This window comes from Haliotis rufescens, unplaced genomic scaffold (genome assembly GCF_023055435.1).
Source record: "Haliotis rufescens isolate VD_foot unplaced genomic scaffold, xgHalRufe1.0.p SCAF_14, whole genome shotgun sequence".
In the NCBI taxonomy this organism is placed as follows: domain Eukaryota; kingdom Metazoa; phylum Mollusca; class Gastropoda; order Lepetellida; family Haliotidae; genus Haliotis; species Haliotis rufescens.
In genome coordinates, this window is record NW_025963824.1 from 28,536,973 (window position 1) to 28,556,758 (window position 19,786).

The 19,786-nt window shown below is 42.0% G+C and overlaps 1 protein-coding gene across 2 annotated transcripts; it reads right to left on the reverse strand.

The window, feature by feature from the left end:
* Nucleotides 1-266: 266 nt before the first annotated feature.
* On the reverse strand, nucleotides 267-19,681 carry LOC124152701 (tetratricopeptide repeat protein 23-like). Of its 2 annotated transcripts, none has more exons than XM_048395227.1 (13): nucleotides 19,599-19,681; nucleotides 18,033-18,181; nucleotides 15,265-15,433; nucleotides 14,165-14,288; nucleotides 12,370-12,526; nucleotides 10,815-10,940; nucleotides 8,756-8,882; nucleotides 7,456-7,538; nucleotides 5,943-6,028; nucleotides 5,566-5,693; nucleotides 4,928-5,077; nucleotides 2,711-2,793; nucleotides 267-1,438 (listed from the first exon to the last, which is right to left on the reverse strand). In XM_048395227.1, exons 2-13 carry the CDS (start codon nucleotides 18,158-18,160, stop codon nucleotides 1,321-1,323), a joined length of 1,479 nt encoding a protein of 492 aa, XP_048251184.1. In that variant the 5' UTR covers nucleotides 18,161-18,181; nucleotides 19,599-19,681; the 3' UTR covers nucleotides 267-1,320. The 2 variants fall into 2 exon arrangements, with proteins under 2 accessions (XP_048251184.1, XP_048251183.1); XM_048395226.1 differs by having other exon boundaries at nucleotides 19,576-19,666.
* Between the last annotated feature and the right edge of the window lie 105 nt (nucleotides 19,682-19,786).

The window sequence follows — 19,786 nt, forward strand, 5'->3', positions numbered from 1 at the left end:
GCGGGACGCATAAAACCCCATGTACCCCTCGTGATCCTGCTACAACTTATAAAGTCATTTCTGTATTTGTTGCAGGTGGCACAAGTTGATAATGCCATGTTAGCAGTTAAGTGAGTGAGTGAGTGAGGTGGGTTTTAACGCCGCTTTTAACATTATTCCAGTTATATCACAGTGTGTCAGCTTAATGTGGGAGGAAAGCCCGAAGTGATGCAGGTCTCAGATGTTTACCACTTCGGTGAAACCCATGAGCACTGGTATGGTGCTGACAAATCTAGAAACATAATTGCGGCAAACCGGGATTCGAACCCATAATCATAGGTTTCTGGCGTGCCCAAGGGACGCACGACGAATTGCGGCGCCTTAGACGACTGGGCCACCTGTGCCCCCCTTAGCAGTTAAGAAGAGTACTGAATGTGCTATATTTAGTTTTGGGTGGATTACATGTTTATCATGGTGTGAAGTCCTTGATAACCTAAACCAAAAAGCTTCACTAAATAAAATCCCCTTGTTATGTTAAAACAATGAGGAAATTGAGACATTTGTGTTAGCCTGCAGGAATTTGTACTAGCCACGGGCTAGCAGGCTAGTGTGAAGTTCCAACCCTGAACCTGTAACAACAAAGGTTTAAACTGACATTGTTACCGTTGATATTTCTACGTAACTCCCTCATAATGTCATTATTCTGGTCTTTCATAACAAATATCATGCAAAATATGCTTCTTCATCCAAGTCTGAATATACTGATGTTGGTACTATTGTACAAATCATGGGAACGAGTTAGGAAAGTGGACGGTATCTTGATAATAAATAATATAAATATACACAAATAGAAGATATAATATATAGCATCACAGGAGACTTATATGTCAACTAATTTGGAAAAGAATTGATTAACATTTAAAATATTTAACATAAATATTCAAGCCTACAGCTCTACCATTATCATCACTTCATAGCTTAACACAGACTTACAATGACATTTGAAAGTACATTTGAAAAATAAAAGCAAGATCTAAATATTGTTTGCATTTGTATACTTATCCTGAATTGAACGTGACAAGAAATACCTGCTTGTGCTTTAAAGACGCAAAGAGATATCTATTGAGGGTTGTTTCCATGGTAACAGTTCTAATATCTATTCTTATTCAGGGGCCATCTTCCAGCTATGTTGCCATGGCAACAATGAATCATCTGGGTTCCTTCCCATGTATCCACTAACAGCCTTGATAGAGAGGTATGATCCGTCTAGTCCACATGATGTATGCCACAGTAACCATGGTTACAATTCAGAAGGTTAGCTGCCATGGCGACAGGGCACATCTACTGTTGCTTGTTCGCACCCAGTGGTGTAGCTCGACTGACAACGCTTGTGAATCGAGGACGTTTTTGCAGCTCATCTTCCTTGTTCAAAACAAACTTGGACGACACTCCCGGACTCCTGTAACAGACAACATGAACTGATGTAGTGACGTATGAATCAATATATAGTGAGTGAGTTAGAATGTTTTTACGCCACTTTTAACAATATTCCATGTCAGGAATCAAACCCGTGTGGCGAGCGAACGCTTTAACCCCTAGGCTACTTGACCACCCTGAATCAATATATAGTGCCGTATGAATCAATGTACAGCCACATGAATCCATGGAGAACCACATGAATCGATGTAGTGCCACATGAATCCATGTAGTGCCACATGAATCCATGTAGAGCCACATGAATCCATGTGGAGCCACATGAATCCATGTAGTGCCACATGAATCCATGTGGAGCCACATGAATCCATGTAGTGCCACATGAATCTATGTAGAGCCACATGAATCCATGTAGTGCCACATGAATCCATGTAGTGCCCCATGAATCTATGTAGGGCCACATGAATCCATGTAGTGCCACATGAATCCATGTAGTGCCACATGAATCTATGTAGTGCCACATGAATCTATGTAGACCCACATGAATCCATGTGGAGCCACATGAATCCATGTAGTGCCACATGAATCCATGTGGAGCCACATGAATCTATGTAGTGCCACATGAATCTATGTAGAGCCACATGAATCCATGTGGAGCCACATGAATCCATGTAGTGCCACATGAATCTATGTGGAGCCACATGAATCCATGTGGAGCCACATGAATCCATGTAGTGCCACATGAATCTATGTGGTGCCACATGAATCCATGTAGTGCCACATGAATCCATGTAGTGCCACATTAATCTATGTAGAGCCACATGAATCCATGTAGTGCCACATGAATCTATGTAGAGCCACATGAATCCATGTAGTGCCACATGAATCCATGTAGTGCCACATTAATCTATGTAGAGCCACATGAATCCATGTAGTGCCACATGAATCCATGTAGTGCCACATGAATCCATGTAGTGCCACATGAATCCATGTAGTGCCACATGAATCTATGTAGTGCCATATGAATCAATGTAGTGCCACATGAATCTATGTAGTGCCACATGAGTCAATGTAGTGCCACATGAATCTATGTAGTGCCACATGAATCTATGTAGTGCCACATGAATCAAAATAGTGCCACATGAATCTATGTAGTGCCACATGAATCCATGTAGTGCCACATGTAGTGTAAAAGATAACAGTATTTGTTGATCAACATAGCAAACATTTTGCTACTTAAATCGACTTGTATTCATACATTTGATAGCTTGACTTCATATTAGAAAAATTTCCTTACGCCATCAACATCTCCATTGTCCGTAATGTGTCTTTAGTCTTGTGATGATTCTTTCCCAGCACTAGTGTTTCTATTGTGTGACACTGCAAAAAAGACAATCGTCATGATTACAAGCTTCAAAACAAGTGAGCAAGTTTAACCCCACTTTGAACAATATTTCAAGAATATCAGTTTAATTTAGAGGAAAACCTGATCTAGCATGTTGATGAATACCAGTCTGAAGATGTCTTGCAGTCACAAGAAATTTGAGCTGGAAACTGACAATCAGTGAATCCTGGCACAGCAAGGGATGCAACTCTGTAAGTCAAATATAGACCTCAACTGTGCCTTTTATACCTTCATTAAAAATATTGCAAAATATCTCAATAGTTTGCTTATATTGAATTTCATGGAAACAATAAGTATGGGACAATGCTGAGTGAGAAAACCTGTCTACTGATCTCCTGATTATGTTAGAATGCAACCAGGGTCACAAGAGTCACAAGTCCCATGTAACTAGTCCATAGGTCATGCCTGACTTGTAATTTACGTCAAATAGCTCGATGACAATGGCAAGTCATCCAAAGTTTTCACTAGTCTCAGGGGCAGAGGGGTAGCCTAGTGGCTAAAGCTTTCCCTCGTCACACGGAATACCCGGATTCGATTTCCCACATGAATACAAGGTGTGAAGCCCATTTCTGGTGTCCCTGGTATGATAGCATGGAACATTCTAAAACCTTCTGAAAAACTTCACTTCTTGTAAATTCAGAGTGGCTTCACAATGTTTCGCCAAGTCTGAAAACCTTACCTTCTTGTAAGATCGGAGCACCTTCTCGATGTTTCCCCAAGTCTGAAAACCTTACCTTCTTGTAAGATCGGAGCGCCTTCTCAATGTTTCCCCAAGTCTGAAAACCTTACCTTCTTGTAAGATCGGAGCGCCTTCTCGATGTTTCCCCAAGTCTGAAAACCTTACCTTCTTGTAAGATCGGAGCGCCTTCTCGATGTTTCCCCAAGTCAGAAAACCTTACCTTCTTGTAAGATCGGAGCGCCTTCTCAATGTTTCCCCAAGTCTGAAAACCTTACCTTCTTGTAAGATCGGAGCGCCTTCTCAATGTTTCCCCAAGTCAGAAAACCTTACCTTCTTGTAAGATCGGAGCGCCTTCTCAATGTTTCCCCAAGTCTGAAAACCTTACCTTCTTGTAAGATCGGAGCGCCTTCTCGATGTTTCCCCAAGTCAGAAAACCTTACCTTCTTGTAAGATCGGAGCGCCTTCTCAATGTTTCCCCAAGTCTGAAAACCCTACCTTCTTGTAAGATCGGAGCGCCTTCTCAATGTTTCCCCAAGTCTGAAAACCTTACCTTCTTGTAAGATCGGAGCGCCTTCTCGATGTTTCCCCAAGTCTGAAAACCTTACCTTCTTGTAAGATCGGAGCGCCTTCTCGATGTTTCCCCAAGTCTGAAAACCTTACCTTCTTGTAAGATTGGAGCGCCTTCTCGATGTTTCCCCAAGTCTGAAAACCTTACCTTCTTGTAAGATCGGAGCGCCTTCTCGATGTTTCCCCAAGTCTGAAAACCTTACCTTCTTGTAAGATCGGAGCGCCTTCTCAATGTTTCCCCAAGTCTGAAAACCTTACCTTCTTGTAAGATAGGAGCGCCTTCTCGATGTTTCCCCAAGTCTGAAAACCTTACCTTCTTGTAAGATCGGAGCGCCTTCTCAATGTTTCCCCAAGTCTGAAAACCTTACCTTCTTGTAAGATCGGAGCGCCTTCTCGATGTTTCCCCAAGTCTGAAAACCTTACCTCCTTGTAAGATCGGAGCGCCTTCTCGATGTTTCCCCAAGTCTGAAAACCTTACCTTCTTGTAAGATCGGAGCGCCTTCTCGATGTTTCCCCAAGTCTGAAAACCTTACCTTCTTGTAAGATCGGAGCACCTTCTCAATGTTTCCCCAAGTCTGAAAACCTTACCTTCTTGTAAGATCGGAGCGCCTTCTCGATGTTTCCCCAAGTCTGAAAACCTTACCTTCTTGTAAGATCGGAGCGCCTTCTCAATGTTTCCCCAAGTCTGAAAACCTTACCTTCTTGTAAGATTGGAGCGCCTTCTCGATGTTTCCCCAAATCTGAAAACCTTACCTTCTTGTAAGATCGGAGCGCCTTCTCAATGTTTCCCCAAGTCTGAAAACCTTACCTTCTTGTAAGATCGCAGCGCCTTCTCGATGTTTCCCCAAGTCTGAAAACCTTACCTTCTTGTAAGATCGGAGCGCCTTCTCGATGTTTCCCTGAGAGAGGTGGACGGACGCCATCATCTTGTAGGTGTCTGACACCTGCTCTGAGTAGTCCCCAAACACTTCAGACTTGGGGTTGATACTGGACTTGAGGATTGTCATGGCTTCCTGGAAAGATGACAAAGAAAGTCTAGGTAACATTCTGGAAGTTGGTGAGTAAATGTGAAAACATACAGCTTAATGGATAACACCTGGTTGATTGCATTTCACGACATTTTGTACGTAGATTCTTACAACGTCATCAAGCTGGGTAACTTCAGCATGTCAGCTTCAGAGTCTGCTTTACTTGACAAAAATCATAATGGTCTCACATTCCAAAATAACACCAAAGGATCTCAACCAAATCAGGTTTGCATTAAGCATTTATTTATGTGATGTAAAAATGTGTTTCTTTATAGAGGAAAAACCTACAATGTTTCTAAGGAACAGGTTAAGTACTTGGCATCAAATTGAAATCTACCTCCAGTTTATCCCAACATATGGATTAGCACAACCCTACCACCATCTGCCTTTTTTTAATCAAGTCTGGACTCTTTGTAGACCAGAGTTGTCATGACATGTGACCTAAACTGTACTACACGTATACTACTGCGTACATCTTGTCTGTCTGTCCTGATGAGCAGCCTGGCGATCTCCTCGTTCACCTCCAGGGTCTTGGTGTGATGCGGCCCATGGACTGCCGTACAGTTGGCCTGACACTCATTCAGATAACTCTCCGCCGAGGCTGGAATACAGAACACCAGAGCAATCTGAGAATACCATGCATGTTCGCAGTGTCATGTGTCAAATACAGAACACCAGAGCAATCTTAGAATACATACATGTCTACAGTGTCATGTGTCACCAGGACACAAATTGGTGCCATTCTCAAGATTCACAAAGTAAGCTTCAAAAATCAAAGTTTTCTGAAACTTGATATTTCAAATAAATATTAGTTATTTACAATCAGTCCTGCAATTGCATTGTTCCCCACCTTCTGCCTCTTCCCGTCCGGTGCTGGCGTAGGCCTGGGCCAGTGCTAGAGCTGTGTCCACCAGTTCAACACTCCCCGTCTTGTGGCTGACAACAAGACCACAGCATGGTAATGCAGGGCTACAGCATGGGGTATTGCCTCATACGTTATCATTCACATAGGGTGTTCATAGTTTTCTGGGGGTATTTAAAATAGGGGGGCACGGGTGCCCCAGTTGTCCAAGGTGCCGTGATTCACTGTGCAGAGTTGCGTCCCTTGGGCACGCCATAAACCTATGATTGTGGGTTCGAATCCCAGGTCGCCTCGATTATGTTTGCACCATACCCCTGCTTGTGGGTTTCACCGAAGTGGTAAACAACTGAGATCTGCATCACTTGGGGCTTTCCTCCGACATTAAGCTGACATGCCGTGATATAACTGGAATACTGTTAAAAGCAGCGTTAAACCCAACTCACTCACTCACTATTCAAAATACTATACTATTTGGGTCCAGTCATTTTGGTACTTTGAAGGCAATAAGTGAGCATTTACAACAAATCTGCCTTAAATACTGTTCAGGTGACTTCTACCTTGTATCTGTTCATGTGCTTCCCGAATGTGTCACATACGACATTAAGTCACGTCAGCAATACACGTTACAACAGGCAGGACGTAGAACTTCAGTGAATTATACAATACCCTAGATAATGTAGGATGGCACAAGGGATCACAAAGAGATATATACCCTAGATAAAGGAGGATGGCACAAGGAATCACAAAGTGATATATACCCCAGATAATGGAGGATGGCACAAGGGATCACAAAGTGATATATACCCCAGATAAAGGAGGCTGGCACAAGGGATCACAAAGCGATATATACCCCAGATAATGGAGGATGGCACAAGGGATCACAAAGAGATATATTCTAGATAATGGAGGATGGCACAAGGGATCACAAAGAGATATATACCCCAGATAATGGAGTATGGCACAAAGCAAGCAAGTGAGTCGGCGTTGAACAGTATACAGTAACATCACGGCGTGTCAGCTTACTATTGGAGCAAAGCCCAAAGTGATGTAGGTGTCAGATGTTTACCACTGTGGTTAAACTCACAAGTATGGGTTTGTTGCTGACAAACCTAGAAACATAATCAGGGGAAACTGGGATTCCAACCCCTGATCATAGGTTCCTGGTATGCCAAAGGGATGCAACTCCTCACAGCAACTTGCAGCACCTTAGATGACTGATCTGTGCCCCGATGAGATATAATATCCTGTATAACGTAGGATGGCAAACGTGATGTGAGTGAATGAGTGAGTTTGGTTTTACGCCACTTTTAGCAATATTTCAGCAATTTCACGGTGGGGTACACCGGAAATGGGATTCACACATTGTACCCATGAATCGAACCCGGGTCTTTGGCGTGATGAGCGAATGCTTTAATCACTAGGCTACCCGATCCCCCTCTACAAGAGAAGATATATACAGAGATACATTACCCTGGATAACTGCTCATGGAAACATACTTACTTGGCTCCAGCTATGGAATGTGCTTGTAGAAAGAGCTCGATAATCTTCTCATGGTTGCCATGACGACCTTTACTCTGTTCCAGATACTCAAATTAAGGAAAACAGCATTTATGCATTGCTCATTCCCACTCCCTAAGAGTGGTAGCCCATCAGGGTTATCAAACCATGGAGGAGGAGCTATTTATAGTATGTAGCTGCCCCACATCAACAATCAGGTCAACCATATGTTAGCAGATGAAGTTTAAGACAACTGATCAAACAATTGATTCATCGCAAGAATCCAAAGCCTGATGGCAAGACATTGAAGACAAGGTAAAACAAAAATCAATAAACCCCTACACAGCTTGGTTAGCATACTCCCCAGGGAGCTGAGAATGAAAATCGAGGGTGATGACCATGCAGCACTTTGAACATGTCCGTGTGGCCATATTATTATTACTACCCACTTGGTTGGTTTGTTGTTTTACGCCGCACTCAGCAATATTCCAGCTACATGATGGCGGTCTGTAAATAATTGAGTCTGGACCAGACAATCCAGTGATTAATATCATGAGCATCGCTCAACGCAATTGGGTTTGATGACATGCACAGCAGTAGAAACTAACAGTTTTAGTCCACTAGTCCTTATAATGATAACATATAGCGAAACCCTTAAAAATGGCAAATTTCTACTGGTCTTTATGATACCTTAACTATTGGGAAGTTTGGCAAGGACTACGGGACTAGTGCCAATTTCTACCGCTGCATGCATCAACCAAGTCAGCGAGCCTGACCACCCCATCCTGTTAGTCGCCTCTTACTACAAGCATGGGTTGCTGAAGACCTATTCTACCCCGGATCTTCACGGGTCACTAGCCACTTGGACCCTGGTTAGAATAGGTCGCCAGTACTCCAATGTAACAGGAGACTAAACTGAATGTTTCAAGGCAGTCAGACCTAGATATAGGGCATTGCTCAAAATACCAAGCACTGGACTATCTTTGTTTGCTTGTTAGCTCCGCACAGAGCAATATTCCAGCTACTTTTAAATCATCAAGTCTGGACCAGATAATCCAGTGATTGACATCATGAACATCGATCAACTCAATCAATGCATCAACCAAGTCACCCGATCCCATCAGTCGCCTTTTACAACAAGCATAGTCGCCTCTTACGACATGCATGGGTTGCTGAAGACCTATTCTTTTACCGAATCTTCACGGGTACACTGGATTATCAGGACAGACTGATTATTTCCAGGCCACTTTAATGAAGGTGGAATACCACCGACAACTGTTCACTAACTCTGAAGCAAGGATATTCTGCCGTAGTCATGGTAGACGGGGATGAGGAGGAGGCTGTCCCTGCCGTACCGGATCTCCATCAGCTCCAACACCTTGTCATAGTGGGCACTGGCTACAGCATACTTCTTCTGCTTACTGGCCAACCTGGCACACACAGAGGTATGGGTAGTCAGCAATGGTGAGTCTGTGGTTAGTTTACAGTCAAATAGGACCACACTGTTTAAGCAGTATACTGCAATACGCTACATAGTGCAATATTTTTTCTGCGTATCCGTATTTTGGGTAAAAAAAAATCATTTCGTTATTATTTGTATCACTGTACCTAAAATCTACACTCATATTCATTCACAAACTATTCCCTTCGAAACTGATTGACAAAAGGCCAGGATGGCGGAAGTGATTTTTCTCTCACGTTGTTATCCCCAGTGTATCCATGACAACAAAATGGTGGTGACCAATCATGCTGGTAATATTTACTTCAGAATGTAGTAAATACAATCTCATTAAAATCAGATCTTAGTTCTTGCTAACGCTAAACAAAGATCTGAGGACATTCCATTGTGGGTCATGTCAGAACGACCTTTCATCTGACCAATCAGAGCATCGCTTATCAGATCATGAAAGCGACAGTTGGAATGTGATTTTTGTTCGTGCAACCTTGAAAAAACACCCACAGAATATTCCAAACGACAGTTACGGGCTTTATGTCTGTATTCATACAATCTAGACCAGCTATTAGCCATTCCAGAATGTTCTTTTGTTCAGTTTTAAATTTTTCGATCGAATTTATGTCAAAATGTTTCGAAGCGTAGTCACCAGTTTGAAACTTGTGCCGTAAAGCTCGATTAAGCTGCCTTCTGATTGGCTGTTGTCGACTTCTTGTTAGTCATTCATAGGTCAGTCAAAGCTCACGAAAGGTCGGCCTGACGTGACCCGTAATGGGATGTCCTCAGATCTTTGTTTAGCGGGAGCGAAAACTAAGATCTGATTTTCATGAGATTGTAGTAAATAGGATCTGCATGTACAATCAGTGTCCTAACATACGGCCATCTACTGCAACACAGAGACCTGTAGCACAATATATTGCAACACACTCTTTCTGCATACCTAGTCCTGCTGTTTGTATGTTTATTGTTTAATGCCGCACTCAGCAATATTCAAGCTCTATGATGGCAGTCTGTAAATAATCTGGACCAGACATGCAGTGATTGATATCATGAGCATCTATCTATGCAATTGGGATACGATGACATGCATCAACCAAGTCAGCTAGCCTGACTACCTGATCCCATTAGTCGCCTCTTATGACAAGCAGTCGCCTTTTACGGCAAGCATGGGTTGCTGAAGACCTATTCTACCCCGATCTTCACGGGATCTATTCTAAATCAGTGTCAGAATAAGTGTCTATTCTCTTCTCTTTTTCCTAAATCTGCTTCAATTGTGAATAGACAGAGTTGCGTACCATGGGCACGCCAGAAACCTATGATTGTGGGTTTGAATCTGGGTTCGCCCCGATTATGTTTCTATGTTTGAGTTTCACGGAAGTGGTAAAGGTCCGAGACCTGCATCACTTCAGGCTTTCCTCCCACATTAAACTGACACGCCATGATATAACTTGAATACTGTTCAAAGCGGCGTTAAACCCAACTCACTCACTCACTCACTCACACCTCGACTATCGTCGGGAGTTTAACGGAATAAACCGAGTGCGTTGGCAAGATATCCCGTTCGCAGAACTCTGTACGATGTTACCGAGAGTGCCCTGGAAGGAGCTTGTCAGAGTGGATTCTAAGGGAAGTAACTCTTTAAATCATGAGACCCCAGCCCTACAGAGTGGGTCAGTGAACAAAACTGCTGTACAGTAGAACCAGGTGTATCCTGACTCGAAACCTTGCCTTTTAGTAAAACAAATATAACACAAAGTGCTTCTTTTATCCTGAAATTCGCTTGTAAGTTATTTGGTTTAGCGGGACATCTAACATTCTACATGTATTGCAATATTTCCTTTTTCATGTATTGATGTGGATATACACTGTATTGTGAAAAGATATCAGATGGTCATCTGTCTGGACTCACCTGGCCATGGCATGGTACAGCTTGATGTCAATCTCATCACACTCGTCATCGGTCACACAGTCCAGCTTACTCCTCTCCTGGGAGATCCGGTCTGCCTTCGTCAGCGCCTGCTCCGCCTCATTGTATGTAGTAATGTTAAGGCAAACAGCATACCTGTCAACTCTCACGTATTTATCTCGTATGTCACGCTCACACGCAAGGTTGAGAAATTCTCACGCTAACATATAAAATGTAGATAAAAATATTTTGAAACGCTTTTCACTTTCGATTTATCGCGATTGCAGCCAACACAGCGAGAAAAATCATTAAAAACCAGTTTTCGCCCCCCTGTGCACATCCAGGGGTTGACAGCTAAGAAACAGTTTTGGAATCAGGCGGGCAAACAGTGTCGGAATCAGGCAGGCAAACAGTGTCGGAATCAGGCGGGCAAACAGTGTCGGAATCAGGCGGGCAAACAGTGTCGGAATCAGGCGGGCAAACAGTGTCGGAATCCGGCGGGTAAACAGTGTCGGAATCAGGCAGGCAAACAGTGTTGGAATCAGGCGGGCAAACAGTGTCGGAATCAGGGGGGGAAACAGTGTCGGAATCAGGGGGGCAAACAGTGTTGGAATCAGGCGGGGCAAACTGTCGAAATCAGGGGGGCAAACAGTGTCAGAATCAGTCCAGCAGCAGTGTTTCAATTTAAGTGTGAAAGGCAAAGGGGTCGTCATTGTAACCTTGATGGTATAAACAGGAATATTTCAGGGATCCCTCGATGCAAATACTACAGGGGCCCATTGTACGAAACAACCTTAGTGCTACGACTATTGCAAGTCTATGTCAAAGTATGGGAGTTACGATCACCTTAGCGCTAAGATCACTTTGTATAACGGCACCCTGGAGGCCGAAGAAAAATGCACACAGTCATCGCTCATAAATTCAGAGAATATGACAAAGTGCCAATTGGTCAATGACTTCCAAGACGTAAACTAAAACCTTAAAATGTGCTTACCTCAGTGAAAGCTTTATACCTGGGGATACTGCACTTTCTTCAAAGAGATCATTCATGCTGGACAGCACAGTCAGAACTAAGGGCGCTAATTCATTTGTCTAAACTAATTGCCGCTAAAACAAAAAACTTTACAAATGACTAAAGGGAGGTAACCCTGTCATGCCCTCAGACAAACAGCTCACCAGCCTGCCTGGCTCGATGAGCGAAAACATTATTTCAGGAACTGCTGACATCTTAACATGACGAATTCTTTCACTAAAAATATTTCATTGGAAAATGCACAGGTTGTCTTGTCACAAACTTTTGAGTCTACAAGACCAAACATGGCTCATTTAGAGTTATCTCCCTTTCGGGTATGAATGTCCTTGTAAATGGACTCAAGTCCAACTACACCTGACCTGTTGTCGGCCTGTTGAACAGCCACGAAAATAAAGCCAATTTCTTTGATTCATATTTCCACAGACAACCAACTTACAAAAAGAAAATTCAGCTCAAGTGAAGATTATGGGTAGATATTATAATATCCACAATATTCATGATGGGCATCCTATTGCTAAAGGATATTTCTTGGTGACGGTGAGAGCCTTGCCCAAGATGTAGTAGACACGGATGAGGACGTGGTAGATGTCGGCCTTCTCTTTGTGGGAGCTGGTGGTGTGGACGCCGTGCAGCATGATGTCCTTGGCGCTGTCAGAGTGGAACTCTGCCTGCACGGCATAGCCTGGTACAGAGAGACAGGTGGAACTAAACATGTTACATGGGGCTGTAAGAGAGCATCTTCCCAGGGAAGGGAGTTAACTGACTTTAAAAGTCCAGTTTCCACCCTTGCCAAACTAGGCTGGAATTCCTGGGCTCGACCGTATTACGAGTTATGTCCCTTCTAAGCCTCTCATATGGACCAATCAGATTCCACCTCTATCACTTGCATTTGTTTCAAACAAAATTGCGGCACCCAGTCAAAATGATCTGATCGATAATCAAGATCTATATTGTGGTAAAACGGGTCTTACAGGTTAGAAAATATTTGTTGACAATGAGTTAGTAGTGCACATACTTTGCAAATCCTGCAACTGACAGAAATCTGCACGACATTTAACGAACAGGATTTCGATTTGGTGCCCGATTTTGATTGGACTATGCTCAGACTCGTTAGTCCAGCCAAAATGTAACTCCATAATACCAGCCTAGTTCGGCAAGGGTGGAAACTGGACTTTTATAGTCAGTTAACTCCCTTGCCTCGGGAATTGGTAAGCGTGGTACTGCCTCCATTGCCTAGTGTGAGTAGTACACCAAGATAGTGTTCAAACCAAAACCATAACTTTCTGGCTCAACTCCGCACAGAAAATCATTGCGCCTTGGTGGATTGGGAAAACAATGAACATAACCTAACAGAGTGAGTGAGTATGGTTTTACGTCGCTTTCAGCAATATTCCAGCAATATTCCAGCAATATCACAGCAATATCACAGCAAGGGACACCAGAAATTAGGTTCACACTTTGTACACATGTCTGGAATTGAACCCGGGTCTTTGGCATGATGAGCGAACGCTTTAACCACAATGCTACCCCACCATCCCTAATCTAACAGAGATGCTGCCAAAGTTTTTGTCAGTACTCAGGTCGCACTTTTTTAATATATTATGATCTAAAGACATTTGCTAACCACCATGGGTTGGTCAAATTAAAAACAACCTTGTGCAGCTTAATATATTTTGGTCATACTCAAATTATTTTGAGTCTTATATTCGCATGAGGTGCCTGACAAATGGGGTTTGATCAGGATTAGTCAATTTTACCACTTAGGTAACAAGCACTGCCTAGTGGGAGAACTCAACAATTTGTGATTTTTAGGTATCTGACAAATGGGGTGAGCAGGTGCTTTGACTGGTCAGTTTGTTTCACAGGAATAAAATATCTTATCTTAAAAAAAATAAAAGAAATGGTTCTCAGGCAATGGCTTTTGAAAATATAGTGCGGGCCGGCGGTTTTTTTTTGTTTTTGATTGTTCAAACCAGTATGTAACCAAATAAACAATTGTGTACAATCAACCTGGGAAAGGGCCTCCCTACATAAATGAATTCCTTGATGAGTCAAAGGCTGGAATACAGTATTTGACTACCATTGGATTTGGAATATTTAAGGATTTATTTGTTTTTTTTAAAAATGGAAACATAAATGAAATGTGCAGCAAACTTTATGATGATGTGGGCGGTGTCTAAGAACAAAGACTACTATTTTTTTGGCCTTAATTCCTGTTTGTGTATTTTTCCTCTGATTGGTCATCTTTGTAAACAAAGTACATAAAACGTCCTGTCTTAGGACACACAATATACATGTGCATGCTGCAGAAATGAAGTACCTTTCAAGTCGAGATATGCTTCTGCTAGGTCAGCGTGACTGGCTGCAAACTTCCAGTGGTTGCTGCCGTACACGATACGAGCCAGGGCTGTGCAGGTGACGTACTCCTTGATAGCTTTGTCCTCCTGAATATACACAGATGGGCATTGTTAGGGACCAGTCATTTATTTCCGGTGGATGTTGTGTAGGGATCAGTCATTTATTAAAGATGGTTGGTTTGGTTGGTTGGTTGGTTTGTTGTTTAACGCCGCACTCAGCAATATTCCAGCTATATGACGGCGGTCTGTAAATAATCGAGTCTGGACCAGACAATCCAGTGATTAATATCATGAGCATCGATCCACGCAATTGGGATCAATGACATGCATCAACCAAGTCAGCGAGCCTGACCACCCGATCCCGTTAGTCGCCTTTTACAACAAGCATAGTCACCTTACGGCAAGTATGGGTTGCTGAAGGCCTATTCTACCCCGGAATATTAAAGATGGATGTGGTGTAGGGATCAGTCATTTATTAAAGATGGATGTTGTTTAGGGATCAGTCATTTATCGCAGATGGACATCATTAGGGATCACTCATTTATCACAGATGGATGTTGTGTGGGTATCAGTCATGTATCACTGACGAAAACTTCGTCGGGATCAGTCATTTATTACAGACAGACATAGTGTATGGATCAGTCATTTATTACAGACAGACATTGTGTATGGATCAGTCATTTATTACAGATGGATGTTGTGTAGGGATCAGTCATTCATCACAGATGAACATTGTGTAGGGATCAGTCATTTATCACAGATGGACATTGTTATTGATCCGTCATTTATTGCCGATGGACGTTATTATTGATCAGTCATTTATCGCAGATGGATGTTGTGTAGGGATCAGTCATTTATTGCAGATGGAGATTGTTATTGATCAGTCATTTATTGCAGATGGATGTTGTGTAGGGATCAGTCATTTTTGACAGATGGGCATTATTAGGGATCAGTCAGGGGTTTATAATCTACTTACAATATATCAATGTAATTCCTACTTTTTGCCAATCAAACACTCCAAACTACATCTTTATTTGCATCCACACACAACACATTCATCTACCTTCTTCAAGCGGGAATATTTCTTGGCCCTGGTCTGAGCATCTCTCAGTTTGTCATCAGGTGGAGTCATGTCCACCGCAATTCGTCCGTTTACAGTTTTAATATTTCTCATCCTCCGTCTTGGCCTGGAGGTGGACTGCGGTGAGTGAGTATTATCTCCTTCGTCTGACCTGCACCACACAAACAAGCAGTGTAATGATAGCAGTTGCTGAGATAAACACATGCACTTTCTTTGAATATTGATCAGTCACACGATCTCATGTCACATTCCAATAAATCAATATTAAATGCTCTGTTTCAACTAACAGTGACTCTACCATGAATTGGAAAATACTTCATTCTGAAAGGTCTATCAGAGTTTTCAAATCACAATAAGTGACTGAAACAGCCTGAACAGAAGGATGCCAAATGATTAAAAAACATTCACGCGAATGCACCACTTGTGAAGGTGTAGTGTTCTGGACAGCAGCATGCGCAAATGTTGTGCAGCGGGGAACTCTGTCCCTTGCCTTGTCACTTTTTTGTCATACTTTGGTAGAGAGCAGCCACGTTGCCGGTGGCTGCCTCTGACAGTGTCAAATTAGGGCACAATTGTATTAATTTATAAAGTCAAATGAGGACTTAAATAAAACCAAATATTAAAGGGTTTTTCATAGTCTTAAACATAAACTTGACTAAAACATAGTCAAATAAGGACAAATCGTGATAAGTAGTCATTTTAGAAACTGTTTCTGAAATCGCAGGTTAATTTGAATATGGTGTAAATTTTAGTTTCAATTATTAAACAGACATTAACTTTAAGTTTTGTTGAGTTATTTTTAAGACTTCCACAGCGTATCACAGCCAATTTAACATCTGCATCACCTCAGAAGCTAATACAGTAAACTATGTCTATAACGAACATGCTTATAACGAACTGGTGGATATAACGAAATGTTTTTTGATCCCTTCCTTTTGTTGAATATATGCTGTATATATGCTTATAACAAACTACAGTTATAACGAACTAAAATTAGTTGGCCCTTTAGTTTGAGCTCGTTATAACCGTAGTTTACTGTATTTATAGAAAAGTATTTCTTTCTCAGTCACTGTCAGCCTTTTGAAATAATCATATGGAGACAACATGCAGATTTGTAGTATGTTTGTCTCCTCATTAGCATGTTAACAGTTCATGAATATTAAATATATATATAGGCAATATGGAGAGTGAGTGAGTGAGTGAGTTTGGTTTAACGCCGCTTTTAACAGTATTCCAGTTATATCATGGCGTGTCAGCTTAATGTGGGAGGAAAGCCCGAAGTGATGCAGGTCTCAGACGTTTACCACTTCGGAGAAACCCACGAGCACGGGTATGGTGCTGACAAACCTAGAAACATAATTGGGGCGAAACGGGATTCGAACCCACAATCATAGGTTTCTGGCGTGCCCAAGGGACGCAACTCTGCACAGCGAATCGCGGCGCCTTAGACGACTGGGCCACCCGTGCCCCGGCAATATGGTGATTCACCTGATGAAGGAGTAACGTTGTGTTCCTCATAATAAAGAAGATGACAACCATAAATTCTCTTCCTTATGTGTATCACTTCTAAGTGCCTTTCAAAGACTGGAAAATTAATATTCGCAACAAAATCGTAAACATTTTTTAAAAATTTACTTGCACTTTAAACCCTTAATTCTTTCTGTAACAAATACATTGATGTCATAATATTTTCTCTTTTCTGATTGAAACAGATAACAATGACAAGTTGTCCATGTTCACTGTAGCAGTTAATATATCATGTATACAATAATATCCCAATAGCAAGTCACTACACTTCCTAGAGATAATCGACCCGTGAAGATCTGGGGTAGAATAGGTCTTCAGCAACCCATTCTTGCCGTAAAAGGCAAGTAAAAGGCACCTTCCATCTTCCACTTTTCACTGTTTTTAATAGTCTTTGTCCATTTTTCCAGTTTCATTAAAACATCCAATCATTGTGATACAGGCATAAACAACATGGTCTTCAAGAGTTAATCACCCTGTCAACATACTCAGACCTATTGACGCCTGTTGGTATATGTTCAATGTTTCATGTGACCCTTCAATAAGGAAGCTGAGTACATATATATGTTTTGTTTGTTTGTTGTTTAACGCCGCACTCAGCAATATTCCAGCTATAGGACGGCAGTCTGTAAATAATCAAGTCTGGGCCACACAATCCAGTGATTTACATCATGAACATCGATCCACGCAATTGGGATAAGATGACATGTATGAACCAAGTCAGTGAGCCTCACCACCCGATACTGTTAGTCGCCTCCTACAACAAGCATAGACACCTTTTAGGGCAAGCATGGGTAGCTGAAGATCTATTCTAGTATTTCTACCCCGGATCTTCATGGGTCCATATATACCGTATTCGACGTAATAAAATGCCCAGGGCACTCTCAAAATTAGAAATAGGGGGCTCTTATTAGAATATTATTTTGGTGAAAAAAACAGAGTTGAAAGATAAATTTTATGGTTTATGCTGACAGCCTGAAATGTTTATGTACGACAGATATATTTTTCCAGAATTTAACTGCCCATAATTAAGGGTGCATATAACACACAAGAGCCTATTATACGCGAATAAATAAGTCTTGTGTACATTGATCAATCGGAAGGGGTGCTAATTGGGATTGTTCACTAGCCAATATATTAGCAAATATCGCTGTGGACGCTTATTACATGGAATACGGTATATGTCAAACTCGGGTTGTGGTTTGCTTGATCACTATGTTACTTACTCAAACTCAGAGTCATAATCTTGGTCTGAGTGGTCGTGTGGTGAACGGTATCCACTGCTACGCCCAATCTCCACTACCGGAACAACTGGAGCCACGGCCTCCAAGGAGATATCTTCTATATCAGACATACTGGCCTCTTCTCAGCTGGACTGAAAATAAAGTCTTTTTTTTTTAAACACAACATAAAATGCAGTCGGTTCTTAAATAACTCCCTGGAGAAATACAGCATTTAATTTTAAGGAAAATCTGTAACTTTCATTGTTATTTCATTGGAGCACAAATAAATTAATATTTACATTTTTGGATGCACTGACATCATTAAAGAACACATTATTGAATAAGATATCTTTTCAGAGTGGTGCATATAGTCATAGTCTTTAGTGTTTAGTCTTAAACACCACGGGTGGCCCAGTAGTCTAAGGCGCTGTTTTTTGCTGTACAGAGTTGCGTCCCTTAGGCACGCCAGAAACCTATGATTGTGGGTTTAAATCCCGGTTCACCCCAATTATGTTTCGGTCTTTTCAACTGCCCTCCTTTGTCGGGCAGTTAATGGAAGACAGCGGGCTTCTGCAAATGATAATGCCCTGAAAAATAGCGGTACCCTTATAATATAGCAACGTGCATACACATGTCAATATATGTGTGGCTGCTTGTACTAGTCCGGACTGATCATGCTGATGCTGATTCATAGTGCTAGCTCATCGAGATACCATGCCGCAAATTAACATGAATACCCCACTAGACTCCGAGCTGACCAGTCCTTGTTTTAGCCCCTAGATGCTGAGCGCTAGACAGGGTAACAACAAGTACCATCTTTTAGCGTCTTTTGGTATGACGAGGCCAGGGATCAAACCACGGACCTTCCGCTCTCCAGGCGGACGCTCTACTACTAGACCACAAAGCAGTCTGTGAGATAAGTGACAGGTCAATCTGAACCAATTTGCACTACAGTGTTATATATGGCTGCACTGGGGAAAGCGTTGGGCTGGGATGATATACCAACTGTATCCGATACATATCACGATACTTGCATGTATGAAGCCAGACATGAATTGACACATTTCGGTCCAAAAGACAGAGAGACAATTTTTATTTAAGTCTCATCCCTCATACCCCAGGAACATGTAACTAATAATAACAACAAACAAACCCGTAGACGAACATGACGAAGCCGAAAGGTTACTTATTCCTGTGCTCTTACACATAGGCCTACAGGCCTATCCCACAGGCCTATCCCACATGTGTATCCTCGGTTATCGAGGCTGCTTCCTCTTAGTTTATTTGGTAAAGTAATCTTTGGAATCATTCAGTCAAGGGTTCAATTTGGGCTGGAATGTGTGTGCTGTGATGCGCCGGCATCTACAGCCACAAGGCGGCTAGAGATGAGGCAATTACATATAGACAGCTATGTCCCGACATGTCAGGGATCTCGCCAGTTGCTCGCTTCCAGCAGAAATAACATTCACAGGTTCAATAAACAACTAAAACAATTGGGCCAAACATGGTTCTATATAGAATCAGTTAAATTTTATAAAATCAAAACCTTATTGTTCAACGGATACATACGATCCCTGAATAAAACCAAATGCGCCTGTCGTGTTGTTATTTGTTGACATCCAAGGACGCCATTTTGTTTTGTTTGATGGATGATGGGTAATGGTACTACCCTCCCCCCTAGATTACCCTCGTGACTAAAGAATTTAAAATATAACATCTTGTGCAATAAGCAAATATATTTTATCTATAAAAGTAGC